Here is a 26,134-nt window from a genome sequence, read left to right on the forward strand (position 1 = left end):
CCCTTTAACCTACCCAATTCTCAATAAGTTATGCAACTGTGGATGAGGGTAAAGAGGTTGAAATGGTAACACCCATGTGTCAGTATACACATTCAGGAATAACAGAGGACCACCACAATTCAGTAAAGAGGTGCCAGAACTGATATTTATTGGTAATACAAATAACTACTAAAACAGTCGGGTCCTTATGTATAAGGATGCTGAACCGATTACTGTACTTAATGCTTTCAATGGAGGAAGTTGTGGTCGGAACCAGATCTGTTCTAAACCTCCATTCCATCTCTCGTATTCGCTCCTTCCTCACGCGAGTCAACTAAAATGCTATTGTATGCCCTCCTCCCCCGCCTGGACTACTGCAACATCCATCTCTGTGGCCTCCCATCTATCTTCAACTCTGCTACCAGGTTAATCCAATTCCCCCTCTGCCCATCTCTTCTCTGCCAATCTCTCCATTGGCTCCCCATTGCCCAGTGAATTCAGTTTAAATTACGTACAACTACATATAAGGCTGTCCTCAGACTTGCTTTCCCGATACATCCCCACAGGTCCTCCTCCTTTCTTCTCCTTCTCATCTGTTCTTCACACAACTAACTACAAGATTTCTCACGTGCCTCTTCCCTACTCTGGACCTCACTATTCCAGCATATCAGACTCTCCCCCCCAACATCCAAACCTTCAAAAAAGAACCTGAAAACCCACCCCCTCAGGAAAGCCTACCACCTGCAATGAGCACACTGCCACCATACAGCCAGATGAGCAGCTCTTGCCCTCACCTGAGCAGCTCTTCTCCCTCTGTACCCGTCTGTTAATTGTTTATTGTATTTTTATATTGTGTGACCCCCTCTTGATGTACAGCACAATGGAATAAATGGTGCTTTCAAATAAATAAAAACCAATACAAATAAAATCAATTCAATTTTAGCTTGGACCGGAGTTTAAATACAGATTTTACGCCAAATGACCACAAAACCATGCAATGTTTTAAGTAATTTTATTAAAGCAAGAATTTTATAATCCAAATTATGCTTATTCGCCCAGCTATCTTTCCCACAAAATACCAACTGTGGCGAAATTCTGGGCTTTTCAACAATAAAGAATTACAAAATCAAAGAAAGGAATGCTTAACTTCTCGTACTGTGTTCAAAATGCCTTTCCCCGGGTCTTAAAAAAACAATTCCGTTTGTTTTTGTATTTTACTATTTTTTTGTATTTTTTTTTAATATCTAGGACTAGCACTGATAGGCCAGACCTGGCATTTGTCTGTACGTAAGCATTGTCGTTTCCTTTCCTTTTTTATTTGATTTTATGTTTTGCAGTGTTTTTCAGAGATTTAAGTTTTTCCATGTTTTAATATTTTTCTCAGATGAAGTGAAGTTCTTCAAAGTTCCCATTTGCCTAGAAGAGAAACAATGTTAGCACACCTGTATGATAACTAATACAACGGTCAGAATGTACACAATACTATTTCCTGCTGTGTATGGGTACATCAGATTTCTGGTAGAAATGCTGGGACTATGAAGTGTCTGACACATCTGAATAGGGCCATTCATACAGCAGGGGTGTTATCTTCAAACACTGGTCAAATTCTCAACCAAAGTATTAACCCAGAAAGCACAGATTGAGTGTAAGAAGAATGTAGCAGTGAGAACAGGTTTACCAGTGACATCTATGACAAAAATATGAAAATCTAGCACCAAAATGGTACTATGTAGTGTGATAAGCACCACTGCAAGGATGGATTTAAGAGGTCAGATGAATAGCTATCTTTGTGGGCAAATTGTATTCTGAACTAAGTACACTGCAAGTGCAGAACCATAAGAAGATGTGGAAATCTGTAGCATAGGCCCAAATAATTCACCACCAATAAGCTGCCTACTACAGGCCTTCAATGGCTGCTTATTCATTAGGACAGGGATGCTCAACCTGCGGCTCTCCAGCTTCTGTAAGTCTAGTTTCACACTAGCGGCAAGGAACTCCGCTAGTGCACACATGACCCCGGACTACCGCTTCGGCCCCATTGACTGTAATGGGGGCGGGCCGGAGTTCCGGCAGCAGCATGGCAAACATGCCGAGAGTCGGCCGAAATAAAACTACTGATAGCTGCCCAGGCATGATAGGAGTTGTAGTTTTGCAACAGCTGGAGGGCCGCAGGTTGGGCATCACAGCATTAGGATAATAAAATACCGCCTCACTACATGTGTGCCTGTTACGGGAGGGTCCCAGATGTGTTTACCTCCTTTAACATGTAAATGCATTTTTTGGAGCACCGATTTTTTTATTTTTTATTTTTTTAAAGAGTAGTCACCATAAAATGCTGATTAAAATTTTTGTGGGAAAAGATTTAGTAAAATGTGTAACTTACACATTTAAAGGGGTATTCCGGTTAGAGAAAAGTTATCCCCTATACACAGCGCCGACCAGCCATTCTGTCCATGGGGTACGGTGCCCCTATTCTTATGATAGGGATCCCAGTGGTAGGACCTCCACTGATCTAATGTTATCCCCTATCCTGTGGACAGGGGATAACGTTCTCTAACCAGAATACCCCTTTAAATCCCTCCTCTTTCTGATCTGAGGCTGGGAGGTCTGACTTTAGGGGCTGATCTGATGTTTTTATTTTCCTCCTCCAAATCCTAGGTGCATCTTGTAGTCCGAAAAGACTAAAGAAACCATAACTTACATGCATGTTAAACGGCTGCCACTCCAGTAGCGTTGTTTACAACCTTCTGTGCGGCTTCCTTAGCCTGATGAGCTTGCAGCACAGCAACCGCTTCATCAACCTAAAACAAGAAGCCACAAATTAACACCATAACTTAACACCATAGTTGTACAAGTCTCAAATAAGTATGCACTACACTGCAAATACCTTAGAGCGAAGAGATTCTGGTGACTCAAGCATGTGGAGAAGCTCAGAATTATCAATCTCCAACAACATTCCTGTGATTTTACCAGCCAGCGTTGGGTGCATGGCTTGAATAAGTGGGAAAAGACGCTCACCTAAGAACAAAAAGTCTCAAGTTAAACTTCATGCTCTTTCAACAGGGAGCACAGTATAGCAGTTACCAGGAGCTTCACGTACCCAGCATTTGTTTCTGTTCCTGTGGTGGAGCAGAGGCCAGCATGGAGGCAGTCAGGGGCTCTTGTCCTTGCACATGGACAGCAGGCTGCAAAATAAAACACCATGCATATTAGGTAACCTACTCATGTATGCTGGTGTCAGCTAGTTACTGAAATAGTAAGCCTAATAAATCATAATGCATTTTTAGAATTTGACTTGCATGAAATAAGGTGTTGAGAACTGACCTGAGTTGGTCTTCCAATCACACCGCTTACCTGCTGCATAGCAACTTGTGGCTGAGCATTAAGGTGTTGCTGAGGATTACGAACACCAGCAGCATACTTATACTGAGGAACTGAGCGCACGGTGGAAGCGGCGGCGGCTGCGGCAGCTGGAGCTGTGGGGCGAGGTCCCATTGTTTGAGTTGAAGTATTTGCTGTAGCATGAAAATAAATGAGTTCTGACAAAATTCCAGGTTTGTGCAAAAAAATATGATTGTGCACAACACACCTTATGGAGCGTTATGGAGAATCATTTTGCTGAACTGGGAATTGTAATGTATGACCGAATTTTTCAAATGCAAAGATTTACCAAGTTTAGTGTTCTCCAGATTCTGATGGTGTTTTCATTTAGGAACTATGCCACGCTAGAGCAGGGCACTGTAAAACGTGTGTCTTGCTTAAAGGGTTTGGGCAGAAGTGTCTGACCCGAAGGGGTCCGACCACTGGAGCCCATTAATATCACGAGAGCAGAGGTTTGTGCTCTCCCCATTTGAATGGAGCCGAAGTCACACCTGCGTACTGCCAGTCCATGAAAAGCACAGGCCCCGTTCTTGTGATCAGTGGGGGGCCCAGAAATCAGACCACCACCAGTCACTTAGATCCTACACTGTGGATCGGGGATAAGTTGGGACACCCGCTTTAATGGGCGCTACATGACAAATCTAACCTTAGAACAGACTGCACTGGATAAAAGTGATTGCCAGTAACCCCTAGGAATTGCAATTATTTTAATTTTGTCCATAAAAAAAAAAATAAACCAGCATCTATGCCTAACGCTCCTTTTACTTCCGGGCACAGTGACTGAAGTGGACAAGGCAGACAGTTAAATGAGATTACCAGCATCCACCCATATACACAAAAGAGCATTCTCCGATACCTAGTATTGCACCAGTGATTATGGCAGAAGCCTATACCTAAAGTGCCTTTGTCTCCACATTGACCCGAGCAAGAGATTTAGACTACGGTACTAACTTAAGTCAGGAGTAAATTTAAAATTGAATTTCCAGATGCAACATCTCCACAATTTAGAAGACATTATATGAAATCTAATGTTTTGGGCCAAGAGACTCATTTGCGGACTGAAAAACTGTAGTTATTATAAAAGGAGGAGAAAAGACCAGCACTTACCAACACGCTGAGCTGATACAACACGTGGGACTGAAGAGGCTGGTCTCATTGTGCTGAAGGTTGGAGGCCTTGGAGCAGCTGGTCTAATGGCTCCTGGCATGTTTTGGAAAGCTGCTCAAAGGGAAACCGAAAATTCAGGTTACTCAAGACATTAAACTAATCTAAACAGGACACTGGAGCAGGACAAATTCAAGATTTTGCCAGGATACCTGCACCAGGATATACAAAACAAGCTATCAAACTTAAATATATGACTTACGGTGAGGTCTAGCACCCTGTGCTGTCCAACGGGGGCTGGGTCTAAGCTGAGCTATTTGTCCAGCTGGATAGTATGCAGCACGGTTTTGAGCCTAAAGAGAACAAAAGTATTTAACAACGCAGCCCCGTGCATCACGATTAATTTATAGTGTTGGATTAATTTATAGTGTTGAGACATACCGGTGGAATAGCTGCCATAAAGTAGCTGGATGGTGGTGGCTGATAGGGATTGATGACTGGGTTGGGCACAGCCCTGACACTGGCCATTCTCTGCATGTACTGGTTGGTCAGATGGGCTTGACGTTCCTCCTTGCGCTGTGCTAAGGCAACATACAACGGCTTGGTGGCTACAATCCTACCATTCATTTCTGTGACCGCTTTGGTGGCCTCTTCTGGGGAGGAGAAGCAGACGAAACCAAACCCTTTGCTGCGTCCACCTTCCATCATGACCTGAATTAGAAAACAAAAACCTTTACAACGAGGCAAGTGTAAATGAATAATGAAGTGTACATGCAAACTGGGTTGAGATGACCTGTAAGAACAGTTTAGCCTGCTGAAATACCTGTGAAACTACTGAAAATATCAAATAAAATTTATATCCTTATCTGGCATACAGAAAAGGGAGAAAAATATGTAGTAAACCGTATAGATTAGAAATCGCAAGCTCACCTTAGCGCTGGTGATGGTACCAAAAGGAGAGAATTCTTTTCGCAATCTTTCATCATCAATTCCGTCATCAAGATTTTTTACGTAGAGATTGACACCCTATAAAAGTTAAAATATTGATTAATAAATCTGGTTAAGGGAACCTGTCACCATACAAATGCAATGTAATAGACAGTCTGTTATAGAGCAGAACGTGGTGAGCAGATTGATAGTTTTTTTTTTCGAAAAAGAGTCAGTAAAATTCATCTAAATTCCTGATCATTCTTTGAAGTCAAGCAGGCGGTCCTATCAGTGACTGACAGTCTCCCCTCTATGACTGTACATACAGAGATAGCCGTCACTGAAAGGACCACCTCCTTGATGTAAAAGCCCAGAACAAGCAGAGATTTTAATTGATGAAATACAAGTAATAGTGAATCTTTTCCCACAAAACTATGTTAGGCTACTTTCACACTGGCGTTTCTAGATCCGCTTGTGAGATCAGTTTCAGGGCTTTCAAGCGGCCCAAAACGGATCAGTTCAGCCCCAATGCATTCTGAATGGATAAGGATCCGTTCAGAATGCATCAGTTTGGCTGCGTTTGGCCCCTGTTCCGCTTTTGAGGCGGACACCAAAACGCTGCTTGCGGATCCGTTTTCACTGACACAATATGGTCCGATTGAAAACAGATCCGTCCCCCATTGACTTTCAATGGGAAGGATCAGTTTTGACTTCAGACTTTTTTTTTTAAAGAATAATGCAAATGGATCCATTCTGAACAGATACAATCGTTTGCATTATCGGTGCGGATCCGTCTGTGCAGATACAAGACGGATCCGCACCAAACACGAGTGCGAAAGTAGCCTTAGTCTGATCAGCTTCTCCTGATCTGTAACATGCTGCCTGCGGATTATTTTACATTTCCTTTAAAATTAAATGTACCGAGTGAACTAATGTGAAGTCACCCACCTGATATCTGGTGATTCGGTCTTGTTTCATTTGTTCAAACTTTCTCTTAAGCTCAGTTTGTCGCTCAACTTTCTTCTGGGCTCTTCCAACATAAATGGCCTTACCATTCATGTCTTTGCCATTCATATCATCCACTGCCTTTAAAAAAAAAAAAAAAAAAAAAGAATTTGTTCTAAAATTGGATCGAGCAGAATCTAAACCGTTCCTGACAACATGCAGTCATAATTCTGGTGGGAGTGAATGGCACAGGCTCAGTGGCAGTTTCCCCTCCATTAAAAGGTGGGTTTCACCTGTGCCATAAACTAAGTAATTTTAAAGGGTGAGTGTCCAGCAACTAGTCACCATCTGGCTCAAGTCTAATCATGCAAGTGCCAAGTCTGCAACAGAATAAGGGTGGGTTCACACTATGTTTTTCCAATCATTTTAACGTATACAAAAAACGTATACGTTAAACAGATGTCCCAGACTGATGCCATACAGTGGTTCCATTGTTAAAAAAATAAAATATACTTTTTTACCGGACTGTGCAGGATACAATAACGTGGTGTACTGCCTGCGTTTTTGTATCTTTTTGGCAACATTCGTCAAACGGAGGCATAAAACGTGATGTGAAACCACCCTAAGCAGTCTTATGTCCCTGTGCCAGAACGCCATGGCTGCAGGAAGAAGTAGAGAACTGGGCAGCAGAGGAATGGTAAGGGATCGGTGAAGAGTATGACGTTATTAATTTTCAACATGCTGACCTGTTTTAAGGGACCTGTCACCATGTTCTGACATAAAACCAAATGTACCTAATGCTTGTTTACCCCGATAGTTCCCAGCGATCGATCCATAATCTTCTCAGGACTAACTTGTCAGATTTTATCTCCCTATAACGCTTTCCCGCCATTTTGCTCATTAGCATAAATACGATTATGGATCGATCGCTGGGAACTATCAGGGTAAACAAGCATTAGGTGAAAAGCTCTGGTTTGGGATACTGCTAATATATACGCTATGAGATATGCCGCCATGTTAACCACAACTTTCCACAAAGAATATAAACTGCATTCAGTTTTAAGCAGCTGTGAAGCCCTCAGAGGTTTCTAGCGCCAACTTACTTTTTGTGCATCCTCATGTCTCTCAAAGCTGACAAAGCCAAATCCTTTGGACTTCCCGCTATCATCAGTCATAACTTTAACACTAAGAGCTGGACCTAAAACGAGATGAATACATAAATGTATCAGATGAGGATTTTAGATAAAGATTATGGACGTCTCTTTTCAGCTTTAGATGCTACCCTTTAGTTTGTGCCTGCTCCTAGTTTCAGTTCCGTCTCCTTCCCAGTAATGCATGCTGGATGTGAAGTCTGTGTGTCTAGGATGCTGCTGCCTTCACTAGTATTTGCACAGCTTCACACCTGGACTGATGTCTACAGCCGCTGAGGGATCTCATCTTCCTTGTGCTGACAATGACGCTGAGGAGTGTGCGTTTCCCCACAGTCTACCATAAGTTCGCTGCAAACTAATGCATCTGAAACTACAGCCTGTGTGACTTGCTCTCCCCCAAAAAATGTGGCCCTTCCCTTCTTCATAAAATGATCTGACACTTACATCCTCCACCTCCTCCCTGTTGCTATCTGTAACACTGAGATAAGGGTGAGGGAGATCAGAGACAGTGAGGAGCGATGTGCTGTCAGATTATATCAGACAGCTATAAATTTGGTAAAAGGTGTATTAGACAGGCAGATTGTCTGGCTGATAACCGCTAATGAGCGTTCGTATTAAGGCTCGTTAGCGATCATCTTGCAGTGTAAAGCCTTATTCACAAGTATTGGTCAGTAACTCCCATCAGTGATTTTGAGCCAAAACCAGGTGGAGCTCTAAACACAGAGCTCATGTCTGTGGAGGCTCACAATCACTGATTGAAATGACTGACGTGTGAATGAGGCTTTACACTGCTGCAGATTGCACGATGAACGAGCAAGGATTTGCTGACAGCAGATCATGCCGTCTAAGTACGATCTGCCGCCGACAAACCACTGTACAGCATGGGAACGAGCGATGGCATAGAGATTGGTCCTTTCAATGTTGCTGAGAAGATCACTGCATGTAATAGCAGCAGTCTCCTCAGCAAGCGATTGCCAGAAAGGAACGCTTCCTCGCCTGACAATTGTCACCTCGTCTAATGCAGCATTAAGACTCTACAGCAATAAAACGTTAGAACACTTGATGAATACTATTTAGACGGCTGCTTAATTTTATAGGGAAAAAAAAAAGGCATGGCTCTTGAAATGCAACAAAAATATTCTTTTGCATGAAATGTGGTATTTAGCAAAACATAAAAATACTCACGGTAATTGTATTGATGCATAAAATAAAAGACGATTGTTAGCAGCACCATGAAAGTGAAATATTTAAAGTGCAAAATAAAAAATAATGGCAGAACTAGGGTTATCACGATATCAAAATTTTGATTTAATTTCGATACCACAAAAAAGTATTGCGATACTCTATACTAGGGATCGACCGATTATCGGTTTTACCGATATTATCGGCCGATATTCAGGATTTTGAACGTAATCGGTATCAGCATCTATTTTGCCGATATACCGATAACGTATGGGGAACACAGAACGCGCTGCTCAGCGCTCTCCGTGTTCCCTCAGCAGCACAGGGGAGAAGGAAGCAGTGTCTCCCTCCCCCTGTGCTGCTGATGCCGCCAATTGGAGGAGAGAAGACAAAAAGAAGGGGAGGGGCTGTGGCCACCGCTCCACCAATGAAGATAAGTCTTTCATTAATTCATATACAGGAGGCGGGAGCTGGCTGCAGAATCACATAGCCGGCTCCCGACCTCTATGAGCGGCAGCTGCGATCTGCGGTAGTTAACCCCTTAGGTGCCGCGGATCGCAGCTACCGCTCATAGAGGTCAGGAGTCGGCTATGTGATTCTGCAGCCAGCTCCCGCCTCCTGTATATGAATGATTGAGAGAGTTATCTTCATTGGTGACACAGTGCGCCCCCCCCAAGCCCCCCAGTATTAATCATTGGTGGCGCAGTGCTCCCCCCCACCCCAATCCCAGTATATATCATTGGTGGCAGTGGCCATAGGATGTCCTCTCTCCTGCTCCTCCGATCGGAACCCCAGCTGTGTAATCCTGGGGCTCCGATCGGTTACCATGGCAGCCAGGACGCTACTGAAGCCCTGGCTGCCATGTTCAGCTCCATGCTGCTGTGTGCACAAAGCACAGAGCAGCAGGGACAGTGTGAGATCTTATTCACCCTGATAGATCTCTATCAGGGTGAATAGGACAAGGGTTCTAGTCCCTAAGGGGGCTAAAAGTTAGTAAAAATAAATAAAAATATTAAGTATAAATGAAAGAAAGATTTACAAAAAAAAAAAATTAAAATACACGTTAAGAATAAACATTAATTTTTAGCAGATTTGTGTAGGAATTTATTTTTTTTCAAAAATGAAAATTCCAAGAATATCGGTATAAATTATCGGCTATCTGCCTGAAAGTTCACAAATTATCGGTATCGGCCCTAAAAAAATCTATATCGGTCGATCCCTACTCTATACAATACTAAAAAAATAAACCACCTAAAAAGCCTTGTGCATTCCGCATTTTATGGAACGTCCGGCCCATAATCGAACAGTCCTATCCTATTTTTTTGAGGGACAAGGTGACCAAAAAAATGCTGAATCGCGTTCCTTGTCCTATTCACCCTGATAGAGCTCCATTAGGGTGAATAGGACTTCTTACACTGGCAGCCAGGGCTTTAGTAGTCAGATCACAACTGCCACTGCACAACCAATGAGGAGGAGGGGAGGAGACCCTGTGGCCACTGCCACCAATGATTTAATACTGGGGGGTTGTGGGGCGCGCTGCGCCACCAATGTTTTTAAATCATTAACACAAATACAGGAGGCGGGTGCCGGCGGTAGACTCACATAGCCAGCACCCCACTTCTATGACAGGGAGCTGTGATCAGCAGCAATTAACCCCTCAGGTTCCGCACCTAAGGGGTTAACTGCCACTGATCGCAGCTCTTTGTCAGAAGCCTGGTGCCGGCTATGTGATTCTGCATCCTGTATCTGTATTAATGGATTACTTATCTTCATTGGTGGCGCAGTGGCCAGAGCCCCTCCCCTCCTCTTCTCATTGGTGGCAGCGGCACAGGGGGGATGGAGGTGTGCTTCCTTCTCCACTGTGCTGCTGGGGGAACATTTAGAGAGTTGAGAGCAGCGCGCTCCATGTTCCGTGATACTACGCTACAAAAAACACGCTTTAGATCGCTACATCAGCAAAAAAAAAACTTATTGCCAGAAAAAAAATATAATCAAGAAAAATCTGTAATCATCCTTAAATTGAAAAGTGCGAATTTTTTTTTGCCCAGGCCTACTTCTAAAGCTGCAAAAATAAGTTTAATGGTCTTTACCATATTTGCCAAACATTTCCTTGAGCCGCTCATCATCCATGTCTTCCCCAAAGTTCTTGATGTAAACATTAGTGAACTCTTTAGCTCTAGCTCCAAGTTCAGCTTCTCGTTCTTTACGGGACTTGAAACGACCAACAAACCTTAAGAGGAAAATAACAATCTATTAATGGAAATCTGCAGCTCAATCTGCACCAAAAATGAAATTCACATGAAAAATTTGCCATTTCCACTGCAGATTTTTATTTTTTAAACAAGTTACACAGTGTCATTTAAAAATCTGCAGTAAGATGTCTACCCAAGAGACAAACCCTTTCAGAATGCAGCCCCTAGACCAGTGACAGCCAACTTCCGGCTGTGGTGAAACTACAACTCCAAGCATGCTCCATTCTTTTCTATAAAGTTCTGAGTACAGCCAAGCAAGCATAGATCTTGGGAGTCGTAGTTTTACCACAGCTGGAGGTTAGCCATCATAGCCCTAGGACAAGTTGATTGCTCTGGGAGCCACGACCGACGCCACTGGTAAATAGGTGCTTTTGGCCATTTCTGTGGCAGTGACTGCTAAAGGGGAGAGATGCAGTATTACATGGTGCATTCAGATGACACAAGGACAACCCAAGGACACCAGCACAGGAGCTGCTTACAACGTAGCTCTCCATTCGAAACAGGGAACCCTCTTCCATACGCTCTAATAGAGCATTTGGACAGATTTTTCTTCATGGGATGTTGACAAATTACACTTCATTTTATTTTTGTGTGAATGGGAAATACATACACTTTGCGGTCATTTAAAAGCATGCCGTTCATTTTGTCGATGGCTCTCTCTGCCGCTTCCTGGGTCTCAAAGTGCACAAATCCGTAGCCCTTAGATCCATTTTCATCACAAACCACCTGTAAGAGCATATTAATAAGTTACAAAACAACAATATAAAACAATACAACCTATAAAAGACATATCCAAGAGCCTTTACCTTGCAAGACAGGATGTTGCCAAAGGCAGAAAATGTATCGTACAGGGCTTTGTTATCGATGGATTTGTCAAGGTTTTTGATGAAGATGTTGCCGACGCCACTCTTGCGCAGAGATGGGTCACGTTGAGACCACATAATGCGAACAGGCTTGCCCTTTATGACATCAAAGTTCATGGTATCCAGAGCACGTTCAGCTGGTAAGGGGAAAGAAAGGGAAATCTTACGCATCCAGTGCATAAAACACATTGTGCTAAGTGTTCAGGTTACTCAATATATTCAGTCTACGAAACCCTTAAACGGTCAGTGAGTTTTCAGAAAACTTGATATTTCAACAAAATCAAAAGTTTTGATGGGTGGAGTCTGACTGCCGAGACCCTCACTGATCGCCAGAACAAGCAGAGAAGCGTTCGCATATTGCACTCCTCACCTCAGGACAGAATATAGACTTTCTATGGAGTCTCTCGCTCAACTCCTACAGCGAAGAGAGCGCGATATGTGAGCAAACAGACTTGTACAGGCCGTGTGCCATCCATTAAAAATCGATAGCACACAGAAGAAAAAATATGCCATATTATTACATCATATAGTTATGGTGTCAGAATATCGCGATGCCCGGCAATTAAACTAAAAGTTGCATTTTATTAAAATCGTAAACTATATAAACTATAACTTTGTTCTAATTGTACTGACTCGCTGAATAACATTAACATGTAATTTTTTATCACACCAAGAATGCCATAAAAACGAGAAAGAAAAGGCAAAATTGCATTTTTTTTTCATATCCACCTTACATAATTCCAACTGGTCCCACAAAAAAACAAGACCTAATATGGCTATGTCTGAAAGGAATAAAGAAAGGACTCTTTAAAGGGAAGAAATGTGCGTGTATGTTATGCGGCAGCTCTGAAAACTGATGGAATGCAGGCCCTGTTCACATGGATGCATTTGAAGGACTTGAAGAGGACTGATGACCAAAGTAAAGTCTGCGAACTATGTTAATATACTGATGGAAATTTTAACGGATGAGACTTACAAATAAACTGAGGATTTTTTTTTATATGTTTTGAGCTTGTAAGGGCTGATTCACACAAGGCCAGGAAACACTGTCCACATGTTGGCCGGACCTTCATACCTGAACTGAATGCATCATAGTGTTTTATGAGAGTCTGGCTCAAACGTGATCACGAGTCTATTATACTGTTCTCAGCATATTTTACAGTAATAGATACACGATCACACATCAACTCAGTGAATCACAAAACACTGATACAGTCAGTTGGCATCAGGGGAGCCCTGGTCGTCCTGTGAGATGAAGGCGATATACGGACCATGTCTCCCAGGCTGACTGTGGCCGTTGTTTGGGATTTTTGACATCCTGTGGATATGAATTTACCACCACTCCGGGATACATACAAATAGATGCGAGTCCCACCTCCCAGCCTGGCACCAGTCTTGAGGACAAGGCAATCCGTAGTTCCCAGATCCACCTGGATGCAGAGGTTAGCACTACAGAAAGAGCCGAGCAGACTGTGCTGCACTTCTGTAATGGCCCAAGACCGTTCCAGCACTCTAGACCACCTATGGCTGCTACATCCAGGCAAGAGGAGGTAGGGGGCCCATTCAGAGATGGGAACTGGAAAAGGGGGTTTTAATGAACAAACAGGAACATGATGGAACTCAATTCTAAAATAACTTAGGGCTCATTTCTAGTTTCACATTTGCGGCAGGAGTTTCCTGCCAGGACAGCCTGCCGGAGCTCTCTGCCAGATCGGCAATGCTAGGAGATAGCAGAATGTGCGCCAACAGTCTGAAAGAAGCCCAAGGTGTCGTTCAGCTGGCTCTCTGGACTTTCAAAGACATGCTATATTCTGTGCAGGGGGGTACTATCTCTCCTTAGGGCAGTGCTTCTCAAATAGTGGGGCTCGCCCCCCAGGGGGGGCGCCAGGCTCCGTAAAGGGGGGCTCGTTCAGGGCGCCGGGCGGCCGACAGCTCGCAGTGTAATATGCGGCAGGGAGATGAGCGCTTCCATTGTGGAAGCGCTCATCTCCCTTCCTCTGATCAGAGGCCGGCGCAAGCGCTGGACTCGATGTACAGAGCAGGGGCCGGGGGAGGGACTGGGAGGAGGAGCTGGGGGCCGGCAATAACGGTGGGGCGGTGCAGTCACTGTACTATAGCCCCGCCCCACCGCTCCCTCGGTATACTAATATAAAATGTATTATTTAATTAAAAGTTATTAAACATGCCCCCCTCACTCCTAATAGTACCGTATATCCGAATTTCTTCTGTATAATGCCGGCAGGCAGGCCGGGCGGCCAGCGCGTCCCTCAGTGATGTCACGTGCCTGCGCCGCCTGCTTTATGAATGAAGCAGGCGGCGCAGACAAGTGACGTCACTGAGGGACGCGCCGGCCGGCATTATACAGAAGAAATTCGGATATACGGTACTATTAGGAGTGAGGGGGGCATGTTTAATAACTTTAAACGGCGGCGGCGGGCACACGGAATCTGTGGATGGCACAGTTATGGGGTGGGGGGGTCTGTGGATGGCACATATATAACAGTGCCATCCACAGATCCCCCCCATAAGTGTCCGTCACCCACAGATCCCCCCCATAAGTGTCCGTCATCCACAGATCCCCCCCATAAGTGTCCGTCATCCACAGATCCCCCCCATAAGTGTCCGTCATCCACAGATCCCCCCCATAAGTGTCCGTCATCCACAGATCCCCCCCATAAGTGTCCGTCATCCACAGATCCCCCCCATAAGTGTCCGTCATCCACAGATCCCCCCCATAAGTGTCCGTCATCCACAGATCCCCCCCATAAGTGTCCGTCATCCACAGATCCCCCCCATAAGTGTCCGTCATCCACAGATCCCCCCCATAAGTGTGTGTCCGTCATCCACAGATCCCCCCCATAAGTGTGTGTCCGTCATCCACAGATCCCCCCCATAAGTGTGTGTCCGTCATCCACAGATCCCCCCCATAAGTGTGTGTCCGTCATCCACAGATCCCCCCCATAAGTGTGTGTCCGTCATCCACAGATCCCCCCCCATAAGTGTGTGTCCGTCATCCACAGATCCCCCCCATAAGTGTGTGTCCGTCATCCACAGATCCCCCCCATAAGTGTGTGTCCGTCATCCACAGATCCCCCCCATAAGTGTGTGTCCGTCATCCACAGATCCCCCCCATAAGTGTGTGTCCGTCATCCACAGATCCCCCCATAAGTGTCCGTCATCCACAGATCCCCCCCCATAAGTGTCAGTCATCCACAGATCCCCCCATAAGTGTGTGTCCGTCATCCACAGATCCCCCCCATAAGTGTCCGTCATCCACAGATCCCCCCATAAGTGTGTGTCCGTCATCCACAGATCCCCCCCATAAGTGTCCGTCATCCACAGATCCCCCCCATAAGTGTCCGTCATCCACAGATCCCCCCCATAAGTGTCCGTCATCCACAGATCCCCCCCATAAGTGTCCGTCATCCACAGATCCCCCCCATAAAAGTGTCCGTCATCCACAGATCCCCCCCATAAGTGTCCGTCATCCACAAGCGGCGTCCCAAACGGCGTCGGTTGCCTAGCAACTCTACGGCTGGAGAGAGGGAGCCCCAGTAGCAGTACTTATAACAATTTTATAGACAAATGATACCATTTACAGTCGCGTGGGGGGTGCGAAATGTTTTCTTCTTCCTAGGGGGGGCATGACAGAAAATAATTGAGAAGCACTGCCTTAGGGAGAGAGCACCTTAATCAGCGTGAGGAGACTTATAGGCCCTACATGCTCCTCTGGAATTCTGGGAGGAAAGTGCATATTCTGTGCACAGATGTACTAGAAACTATTGCAAGTTCTATGACGTTGCATCTTTCAAAATGTAGCATCCGCGCATAGGATTTCAATTTCTCAATGTTCTACGTCATGTCCACTCACGGTACTACATGGACTGGGTGCTGCAGCAGTTGCATAAGCTCTCTTCATGTTACACTAATACAGACCTTTAAAAATTCTATTGAACTGCAAACTAAAGTGACTAAGTGAATTCAGAGTTTAGGAATGTGCTGCTGGAATTTGCACAGTGGTGTGCTGCCCGAATATAGAAGCAGAGGCAGCCATTCCTCCCAGAGACCTGATCTCGGAACCGACTTTCCCCAAAAAATAAAAGGCCAAAGCCTCAGGTCATATGATGAAGAGCGTCTATAAACCATATATTCATGTTAAAATGCACACAAAGTTCTTACCATCGGCTGGCTGCTGGAAGTTGACGTAAGCATAGCCCAGAGATCGACGGGTAATCATGTCTCTGCATACTCTGATTGACAATATGGGACCAGCAGGACTGAACTTTTCATACAGCATAGCTTCTGTGACATCGGGGTGGAGGTCCCCAACATACAGGGATGCCATAGGATAGCTGGGAGCACTTGGATTCATGTTGTCTGGTGGTTAAGGTTTAACTGGAAGAAAGCAGAAGAAAATACAATTAATAAAGTCTACATGTTTCACATTCAGAATGAACAATTCAGCGACTGCTTAAAGGGCTTTTCTAGTACTTTAGTATTTATGGCCTATCCTCTGAATCAGTCTGACACCCTCCACCCCCAGAACTGGAACCTATACAGTGGATGGAGCCGAAAGCACAAGGTTCTGTCCTTTGTGTAGTGGCCGTGCCGGGTACTGCAGCTTGGCTCTAATTCAAGTGAATGGGAGTTGAGCTGCAGTATGGAGACGCCAGAAACTAAACAATGGATGGGGCGCTGTACTACATAAAGTGTCCCCCCCCCTCCCCATCAAAAACAATGGGAAGCGTATTAGAAATGGCTGATTAATCACTCGCTGAATTGGGTCACCACTGACTAAACAGGCATCACCTGCCGTGTCGAGCCCAATCCAAATTTTTAATCTGAAAATTTCAGCCCCCGAGACTACCCCTATAACAAAGTTAAAAATTAAAAAGGGTTCTGTCCCATAGACATGAACAGAGCAACAGTGGTGGCACCCAGCAATCCAATAGTTATCACCTGTGCAAAGGAGAGGTGATCATTTTCGTGGGATAACCTCTTTAACCCCACAACAATTTTGCCTGAGCTCTGCTGCGGCTTCGAGAAAAGGACCCAACAGTTGTGCAGCAGGGTAGGGGCGGCTTTAAACCCGAATATCTCTGGCTGGGTAGCAGCTAGAGCTATGGGCTGGTTTTGTTTGAAAGCAGACAATCTAATTATGACCAGAGTCACAGCATTATCTACTCTACATGGGGAGATATCGCTGTTAGAAAATGGGAGATACAGCAGCTGAAATTGAAAGCAGGTTTCAGCTTTTTTTTTTTTTACAACGTTCTTGGGAGATTTAAAAAACATGTTAGGCTACTTTCACACTAGCGTTCGGGTGTCCGCTCGTGCGCTCCGTTTGAAGGGTCTCACGAGCGGTCCCGAACGCATCCGTCTGGCCCCAATGCATTCTCAGTGGAGGCGGATCCACTGAGAATGCATCCGCCTGCCAGCGTTCAGCCTCCGCTCAGTGAGCGGACACCTGAACGCTGCTTGCAGCGTTCGGGTGTCCGCCTGGCCGTGCGGAGGCGAGCGGATCCGTCCAGACTTATAATGGAAGTCAATGGGGACGGATCCGCTTGAAGATGACACCATATGGCTCAATCTTCAAGCGGATCCGTTCCTCATTGACTTTCAATGTAAAGTCTGAACGGATCCGCTCAGGCTACTTTCACACTTAGAAAATTTTCTAAGTTTTAATGCAGACGCATCCGTTCTGAACGCTAGTGTGAAAGTAGCCTTAGACACATTGCAGCAAACTGTATATATATATATATATATATATATATATATATATATATATATATATATATATATATTTGTGCATATTTGGGAAAGATTTTATTTGTTTTTAAATAAACTTAACTTTTTTACTCTCACTAGGGGACATTTTTATAATGCAGTGGTACACCTTATATACCAATGCATTATATCCTTTCACAGTACTTGACAAGCAGTCCATTAGGCTCCGTTTGCTGCACAGCCTGACATACAGCCATTGCAGTCCTGGGGGCCTGTGTTAGGCACTCAGCTGCCATGACCAATGGTGACAGGGAGCAGTCCCTATTACAAGATGCCAAGGACACTTGACTGCAGTATCTAGAAAGTTAGGCTTTACAAAGGGAGCCTGGCTTCAGTCAATGCCAGTCATCCACAGTGATCTAGAACAGCCTGTGGGGTCTATTGAATGCCTGCTGCCCGCGCCAAGAATCATGGTGCAGACTGCAGGGACTAGACAGGCCAGGCTCCAGACCAAGGAGAGTCTCAAGACTTTTTTCAAAGGTGAAAATTGCCCGTACAAGCATCTGACGCTTGGACAGGTGTTATTGTGACCTCTGCCCACATGAAAACATCCAGCCGTGTTCTGCTTGGGGACGTGTCACCACTGAGACCGGTCATTAGCTGCACTGATGTATGACCCTCTGCATGCACAAACGGGGACTGGAAGTGCAGTGAAGACAGCCCAGGACCCACGGAGCAGGTAAGTATGGGTCCCACAGGGTGGAGTGGAATTGAAAGGAAATGTGTCACCAAAAATGTTGTCTGCCAGTTAAAACAAGATAGTGACATCTTTTTTCTGATTGCAGATTTATTCTAATATTAGCATTGTCGGGCGGCCATCTTGCCTGAGACCTTCAACAGCATTTAGAAAGCATTAAAAAAAAAATTGCTTTATGGCAGCCACATGGACCACAGACAAGAACTTAATTGACTTCTATGAGAAAGATTACTAAGACATACGATATGACCTCTGGAGAGGTCAGGAGGGAGTAGATAAGCTGTGATATCACCTATTGTGAATGGTGGATCCTGTGTTATCTATACACAGAGGTGATATCATTACAGGCAGGATTCGAATGATAGATAAGCAGATAACTGCAGTAAAGTGACCTGTAAAGACCCAGAAGTGGCGCCTACTATTAGGCTTAGCGGGATTTCATGGTTTTTGTTGAAATATAGATATTGACATGGAAAATTAAACACATCCAACATTTAAAAAATAGGTTAAAAATAAATTTCTGATGACATTCGCTAAACATTGGGCAGCCCCTTCAGCTCACAATGACGACTATGACCTGGAGGTGGAACAGTGATTTATGTACTTCAAAATAGAAATCCACCTAACCCGTCATAATGAATGCTAGTGAGATGGCAGAGGAAGATGACACTATTACCGCCATACCAGGAAGGACATGCCTCACAAATGTAATCTACAAAACGCCACCTCCTACAAGCAGAACTACTGGAATGACAAACATTATGCACTTGTTATGAAGGAGACATAAATTACCTCATGTAATAACCGATGGCAAAACTTCCTTCCTTTACAGATCACCCATCACACCCTGCACCAATATCTGTGCCAGCAATGAGCAATTACATAGTCCAAAAAATTCCATTTAACCAGCCACAGTTTCAAATGAGATCTCCTTGGGGCACGGCTGCATGCAGCAAGACACCCCAAAAATGGGCTGGTTATTCCAGCGGCAACGATGAAGGAGTCACCGCGGGTCTTGGACAGGCATATATTGACAGCCTAACGTGGAGTGAAAACCCGTAAAGCAAGTCCTGAGGTGTTAGGTGATAATTTTATAGAGCAGAGGTGATAATTTTATAGAGCAGGTCGTTACGGATGTGGCAATACCTAATATGTATACTTTTTTTTATTTAAGTTTTACACAATAATAGCATTTTTGAAACAAAAAAAATTATGTTTTAGTGTCTCCATAGTCTGAGAGCCATAGCTTTTTTTTTTTTGACTGATTGTCTTAGGCTACTTTCACACTTGCGTTGTCCGGATCCGTCGTGCACTCCATTTGCCGGAAGTGCCCACCGGATCCGTAACACCGCAAGTGAACTGAAAGCATTTGAAGACGGATCCGTCTTCAAAATGCGTTCAGTGTTACTATGGCAGCCAGGACGCTATTAAAGTCCTGGTTGCCATAGTAGTAGTGGAGAGCGGGGGAGCAGTATACTTACCGTCCGTGCGGCTCCCGGGGCGCTCCAGAATGACGTCAGAGCGGCCCATGCGCATGGAGGACGTGATCCATGCGATCACGTCATCCATGCGCGTGGGGCACCCTGACGTCACTCTGAAGCGCCCCGGGAGTCGCACGGACGGCAAGTATACTGGTCCCCCGCTCCCCACTACACTTTACCATGGCAAACAGGACTTTAGCGTCCTGGCAGCCATGGTAACCATTCAGAAAAAGCTAAACGTCGGATCCGGTAATGCGCCGAAACGACGTTTAGCTTAAGGCCGGATCCGGATTAATGCCTTTCAATGGGCATTAATTCCGGACCCGGCCTTGCGGCATGTGTTCAGGATTTTTGACCGGAGCAAAAAGCGCAGCATGCTGCGGTATTTTCTCCGGCCAAAAAACGTTCCGGTCCTGAACTGAAGACATCCTGATGCATCCTGAACGGATTTCACTCCATTCAGAATGCATGGGGATAATCCTGATCAGGATTCTTCCGGCATAGAGGCCCGACGACGGAACTCTATGCCGGAACAGAACAACGCAAGTGTGAAAGAGCCCTTAGGTAGGGGCTCATTTTTTGCGGGATGAGATGACGGTTTGATTGGTTCTATTTTGGGGGGCATTCGCCTTTTTGATCGCTTGGTGTTGCAATTTGTGATTTAAGGTGACAAATTTTTTATTTTTTTGGCACAATTTATTTTTTACTGTATTCACCTGATTAACCCTTCAGGTGAATACAGTAAAAAATAAATTGTGCCAAAAAAATCAAGATTTTTTGTAGAGCTGGTTGTTACGTTTCTTTTTTTTTTTCTTCTATTTTTTAATATAAAAATCAGGGGAAAGGGGCGTTTTTTTTCAATTAAAAACTTTTTTTTTTTTTTTTTTTTTAACTATTTCTGTCCCACTCTGGGGGTATGATCCCCTCTGCAATGCATTACAATACATCTGTATTGTAATGCATTGCCTGTTAGTGTATTACACTGAGTCATACACTAACAGGTTGCCTAGGAGACGGGCCTGAGGCTGAATCTCCTGGGCACCCGTAGAAGGCAGGTCGCGATGCCATGCAGGGCATCGGGCTGCCTTCTCATCCATCAGGTCCCCGCCACAGCAGCGCGGGGACCGGATGGGCTTCCTCACCCGGCGCAAATCTTTTCTATGCCGCAGTCAGCGCTGATCGCGGCATAGAAGGGGTTAATCCGCCACCAACGGCTTGTACAGCGATGCCGGCGGATACAGCAGGGGCCCGGCTACCAGGGACTGCCTGGCCCCTGCAGTGATCAGGCGCACACCGCTCTAGTGCCCGCCTGATCACCATGACGTAATGGTACGACAAAATACGGGAACGCACCTGCCACCATGACGTACTATTACATCATATGTCGGGAGAGGGGTTAACATGCAGGTCCGCTCACCGTCCTCCAGGCACTGCGCTCCCAAAACAGCCGCCGATGGAGGGTCCTGTCCGTCATCAGACTGAACTCCAATAGTTACACAAACACCATAGAAAAGATAGAATATACATAAATACATCTTTATTAATGAGTGAAATACATAATTAATTAATAAAATAAAAAAATGCATAGCACAAATCCACCCACACAAAAGGAGGGGGCCGTGGTGGATCAGTTGCAACAAATAGATCTAGCTAAAATACTGGGAAATAGTATACAAAATGGAGTAGAGTCCCAGACTGAGCAAAAACCTACAAAATTAAAGGGAACCTGTCACCGGGATTTTGTGTATAGAGCTGAGGACATGGGCTGCTAGATGGCCGCTAGCACATCTGCAATACCCAGTCCCCATAGCTCTGTGTGCTTTTATTGTGTAAAAAAACTGATTTTATACATATGCAAATTACCCTGAGATGAGTCCTGTCCCTGACTCCTCTCACGGTAATTTGCATATGTATCAAATCAGTTTTTTTACACAATAAAAGCACACAGAGCTATGGGGACTGGGTATTGCAGATGTGCTAGCGGCCATCTAGCAGCCCATGTCCTCAGCTCTATACACAAAATCCCGGTGACAGGTTCCCTTTAATACTGATGACCTATCCTCGGGATAGGTCACCACTCTCAGATTAGCGGGGGTCCGACATCCGGCACCCCCACCAATCAGCTGTATGTAGGGAAGGCACGCGCAGTGTACATGTGCCATCTCCGGCCTCTCTGCACACGCAGTTACCTTGTACAGCTGATCCGCGGGGGTGCCGGGTGTCGGACCCCCGCCGATCTGATATTGATGACCTATTCTGAGGAGAGGGCATCAATATTAAAAGCCCGGAGAAACCCTTTAATTTTGTATATTTATGCTCAGTGGCCTCTTCCTGAAGCTCGTGCTACATCTGTTACGACCGATCCACCGCGGCCCCTCCGTTTGCGCGGGCGGATTTGTGCCATGCATTTTTGTTTATTAATGATGTATTTTACTGATCAATAAAGACATTTATGTCTTTTCTACTTTGTGTATGATGTTTGAGTAACTACGGGAGTTAATCACAACACCTAATGATACTTTTTTGGTCATTGGGCCTATTGGTATTAGGGGTAGCCAACGCACCCATCCCCAGTATAAAGGACTGGAGACTGCGGATGGTCGAGACCGGCAATTAGCGTCTATTTTGACAGTCCCGGGAAGCAGACCTGTATGTAATAATAAATTAGGCATTTCAAATCATTGGAGCCAATCGTTTAATGGGGTTATTCGCAAATGTATTTATTTTTTTTAAATGGTATCCCCCCCCTACTTCATGGGATTCAGTGGTGATGTTAAACATTCCTACCGGGGCAGCACTAACTGGATCATGTGCCGTACATTCCTAGTCCGGTTACAACCCAATTGCACCTGTGCAGACAGGCAGCCCGACAGCGCAGGCACAAGCCACATACATTGGGTTGTAACCGGGCTAGGAATGTACGGCACATGATCCAGTTAGTGCTGCCCCGGTAGGAATGTTTTTAACATCACCACTGAATAACACGAAGGGGGGGGGGGGGGACCATTAACAAAACATAGCACATGCGCAGTTAGTAATACACAGCGGACATCCCGTTTAACTTCGATCATTCACTGCAACCAGTCAGGGGATGGGTGACCCAATTAGAGCACTGACAAGTGCAAGCCTCTTCTGAGGGCATCTTTATCTTTGTGTTGCAAGAGAATAGAACTGTCATCCCAATTCTAGATCTACGATTATACTAGCAGATAACATCTTCCCTTCACAGCAGCAGTAAACGTAACCCAAATGAATTGTCAGATGTGCGCTCGTCTGCTGATTGAAACCTTGCACCACAATCCCGATTGGTGCCCACGTTCCAGAGAAATGATCATATGCAAAAGGCCTGCATGCCGCAACAAGGGCGTCCCGGCTGCACCAAAACTAGGCTCCCTTCCGCTGTTGGCCACGCCCCCAGCTTTGAGCAACAGGACCTGGCAGTGGTGACAATGACACCTAGCCCTGAACTCTTGCGCTGGCACATTCGTCTCTGGGGGGATTGACAAATGCATGGTACAGACCTGATGCTTACGAGGCAAAAGGAGTCTGTACTGTGCGTATGCCGATCCCTCAGGACATGTCAGGTGTGATCACGACGTCACTGTCTGGCCATGTCACTCAAAGGAAGCAAAGATTTTGGTGCAATTTGCATATTTAAAAAAAGCATAAATATTTCTGCAGTGTGGGCACCGATGGGGGGTGACAGCATTTCAATCAGCAGACAAGAGTACGTCTGACAACTCATTTGGATTACCATGGAGGTGTGCGGTGACAGATTCCTTCACATGCAGAATACCCTCCGCTGATGCTGCCAATTCTTTATTTTTTTTTTATAGACCCCTCGTCTGCTCCCTTCTGATCCCCTGAAGTTTTGGGGCCCAGTATGTTAATACCGAGAATCGGAAGAGGGAGGAGGAGGAGACGCCAGCGTTTCTCAGTGGGCGTCCCCTTCTCCCTGGCTGTGACGCTCTCCACGGCGATTGGACTGTGGCACAGCCAGGGAGAAGGGGACGCCCACTGAGAAACGCTGGCGTCTCCTCCTCCTCCCTCTTCCGATTCTCGGTATTAACATACTGGGCCCCAAAATGTCGGGGGATCGTCATGGGGTTGACGATTTTATTTTATTTTTAAAAAAGGTACTCTGCAGTTAAACACAAAAAAAGTGAAAGGTCCTCTTTAATCTTTAACAGTATAGCACTGCTGAAATGAACAAGTACCGCCGCAATAGGCAATCCGGACATAAACGGATGTGTCTGACAAATGCATTGAAATACCGGATTCGTCTCATCCGGAAAAACAGATCCGGTATTTAAATATGTGAAAAGAATAAAGGTCTGTGCATGTGCGGACCGGAAGAACGGATCCGTCAATACGGCAATTTTAATGCATGATCCGGCACTAATACACTTCAATGTAAATTAATGCCGGATCCGGCAAGTGTTCAGTATTTTTGGCCGGAGAGAAAACTGCAGCATGCTGCGCTATTTTCTCCGTCCAAAAAAACGTAAGAGGAACTGAACTGATGCATCCTGAACGGATTTCTCTCCATTCAGAATACATTAGGATAAAACTGATCAGTTCTTTTCCGGTATTGAGCCCCTGTGACGGAACTCAATACCGGAAAAGAATAACGCTAGTGTGAAAATAGCCTAAATAAAGCAACAACAACAAAAAATGTACAAAATGTCCGTTCACACAGGGAAGATGCTGCGGATTAGCATTCCTGAATTCTGCAGGACAGGAAGTCCACCATGTATCACCGTAGCGGCAAATCGAGTTCAGACCCTGCAGAGAAAGATCTGCTCGCTGACCCATCTGCGGTACGGATTTTACTCATTGCTTTCACCATGTGCAACGCACACACGACACGTAAGGCGCGAGCTTTGCCACAAATTCCACGACCAGTTAGGTCCCATATGGCACCAAAAGTTTCTACAACGCCACGCAGGTCCCCTCCTGTGGTCAGAGGCAGCCACCGGTTCTCCTCCCACAGCGTCATGCAGCCCTCAACATGTGGCTCTGTCGCATGGTGGGAGTTGTAGTTTCACAACAGCTGGAGAGCCTCCGGCATGCATCCAATGCCCGTCAGACCTCGCCAAGGGGGGGGGGGGGGGGGGAGCAGCGAAAAACGCGTCTCCCCCGAAAGGCAAAACTACAAGTCAGACACCTGCACTATGGGGCCTATAGGTGACTGCCGCACCGACAAGTCACGGGATTGTCACACGGCGAAACTTAGAACGCCAGTCACCGGGACGTCAGAGGCCGACATCTCAGGGGGGCAGGGAGTCAAGTTCCGGATCAAGCGACGATCCAGCCCCTCCCTCCACCCAGGGTCAATTATTTTAAGTCATTTCCTTAAAGTCTTAATAGGCCAATATTTTCAGAGATAATTCACGATGGACGTCAATAAATATAAATAAATAAGTGCAAATAATTAAAATCTAGTTTTAAAAAAAATGCAACACTGCAGCAAATTCTGCCTAAAAGACCAAACCACATGTAACAGCAGATGACCCCCACCATTACACGCTGCCATTTCCCGATTCCACCAGAGAATAAAGGGTTAATCAGCCGGTACATGGGGAAGCGCCGCCTGGTGAAGGAGACGCACCGGCCATGTTCCGGGCCCCGCACAGTCCGCCGCCCCCCACACCCCGGACTCACCGATGTCGGCAGTCTCCTCGGGAACTCTCTCCTCCGGTCTTCTCGTCAGCGATCCCCGGTGGCGCTCGTACAGCGGTTTTTTTTTTTCCTCTTCACTTCGCGTTACTTTTATTCCGTTTTTTTTTTTATCTTTTGTAATTATTTGTTTTTTCTCTAGCGTTAAAATCAGCGATGGAGGGCGGCGCGGCGGGAACGACTGCTTCTCTGGTTAAAATCAACAAAAAATAAAATAAAACGTCAGGGGAAAAGAGGAGCTGAGTGGGGATTTTTCTGGGTTTTTTGAGGGGATTTTGTGCTTTTTTTTTATTTTTTTATATTTTTTTAATAATAAGAAATGTGTGCCGAGGCCAGGCTCCGGAGCACACACTCACACACAGCACTAACAGCCGGGGTAGAGGGGAAAAGGCCGCAGCCCGTCGGCGCGCTATTTATACGGGCGCGAGGACGTACGGCGTGCTCTGACGTCAGAGCTCCGCCCGCGGCTCGTGCCTCGGAAGGGGAGGGGCCCTTGTAGAAGAACTACGTGAACTTCTCCGCAGCGGTCGCCATTTTCTAGGTCGATGACGACATCGGCGGAAAGTGCGAGAGTCGACGATTTTCAAAGCCGCTCGTGTCATGGGGGCACATCGTGTACGGGAACCGACCGAGCTGATACACGATATTGGGAGAAGCAGCGCTCAGGGACTCTTTCTGGACTACAACTTCCGGCATCCTTTCTTGC

General features: G+C 45.6%; 1 protein-coding gene across 2 annotated transcripts; it reads right to left on the reverse strand.

Annotated features, from left to right (window-relative positions):
* Positions 1-974: 974 nt before the first annotated feature.
* Positions 975-25,830, reverse strand: LOC121000674 (polyadenylate-binding protein 1-B). 2 transcript variants are annotated; one of them, XM_040431263.1, is made up of 16 exons: positions 25,414-25,830; positions 15,964-16,179; positions 11,728-11,921; positions 11,532-11,647; positions 10,760-10,899; positions 7,440-7,534; positions 6,340-6,477; positions 5,395-5,490; positions 4,906-5,175; positions 4,727-4,817; positions 4,468-4,578; positions 3,334-3,455; positions 3,080-3,164; positions 2,867-2,997; positions 2,681-2,780; positions 975-1,395 (listed from the first exon to the last, which is right to left on the reverse strand). In XM_040431263.1, exons 2-15 carry the CDS (start codon positions 16,154-16,156, stop codon positions 2,688-2,690), a joined length of 1,875 nt encoding a protein of 624 aa, XP_040287197.1. In that variant the 5' UTR covers positions 16,157-16,179; positions 25,414-25,830; the 3' UTR covers positions 975-1,395; positions 2,681-2,687. The 2 variants fall into 2 exon arrangements, with proteins under 2 accessions (XP_040287197.1, XP_040287196.1); XM_040431262.1 differs by having other exon boundaries at positions 3,334-3,494.
* Positions 25,831-26,134: the final 304 nt, after the last annotated feature.

The sequence above is a fragment of the Bufo bufo genome, chromosome 5 (assembly GCF_905171765.1).
Source record: "Bufo bufo chromosome 5, aBufBuf1.1, whole genome shotgun sequence".
Classification (NCBI taxonomy): domain Eukaryota; kingdom Metazoa; phylum Chordata; class Amphibia; order Anura; family Bufonidae; genus Bufo; species Bufo bufo.

Excerpts from the sequence above, each read along its gene's own strand:
- LOC121000674 (XM_040431262.1), bottom strand. The coding sequence starts at position 16,156 with ATGAATCCAAGTGCTCCCAGCTATCCTATGGCATCCCTGTATGTTGGG. Across the intron at positions 6,478-7,439 it reads GACATGAGGATGCACAAAAA|GCAGTGGATGATATGAATGG; the intron begins GTAAGTTGGCGC and ends TTTTTTTTAAAG. Across the intron at positions 5,176-5,394 it reads GTACCATCACCAGCGCTAAG|GTCATGATGGAAGGTGGACG; the intron begins GTGAGCTTGCGA and ends TTTCTAATTCAG.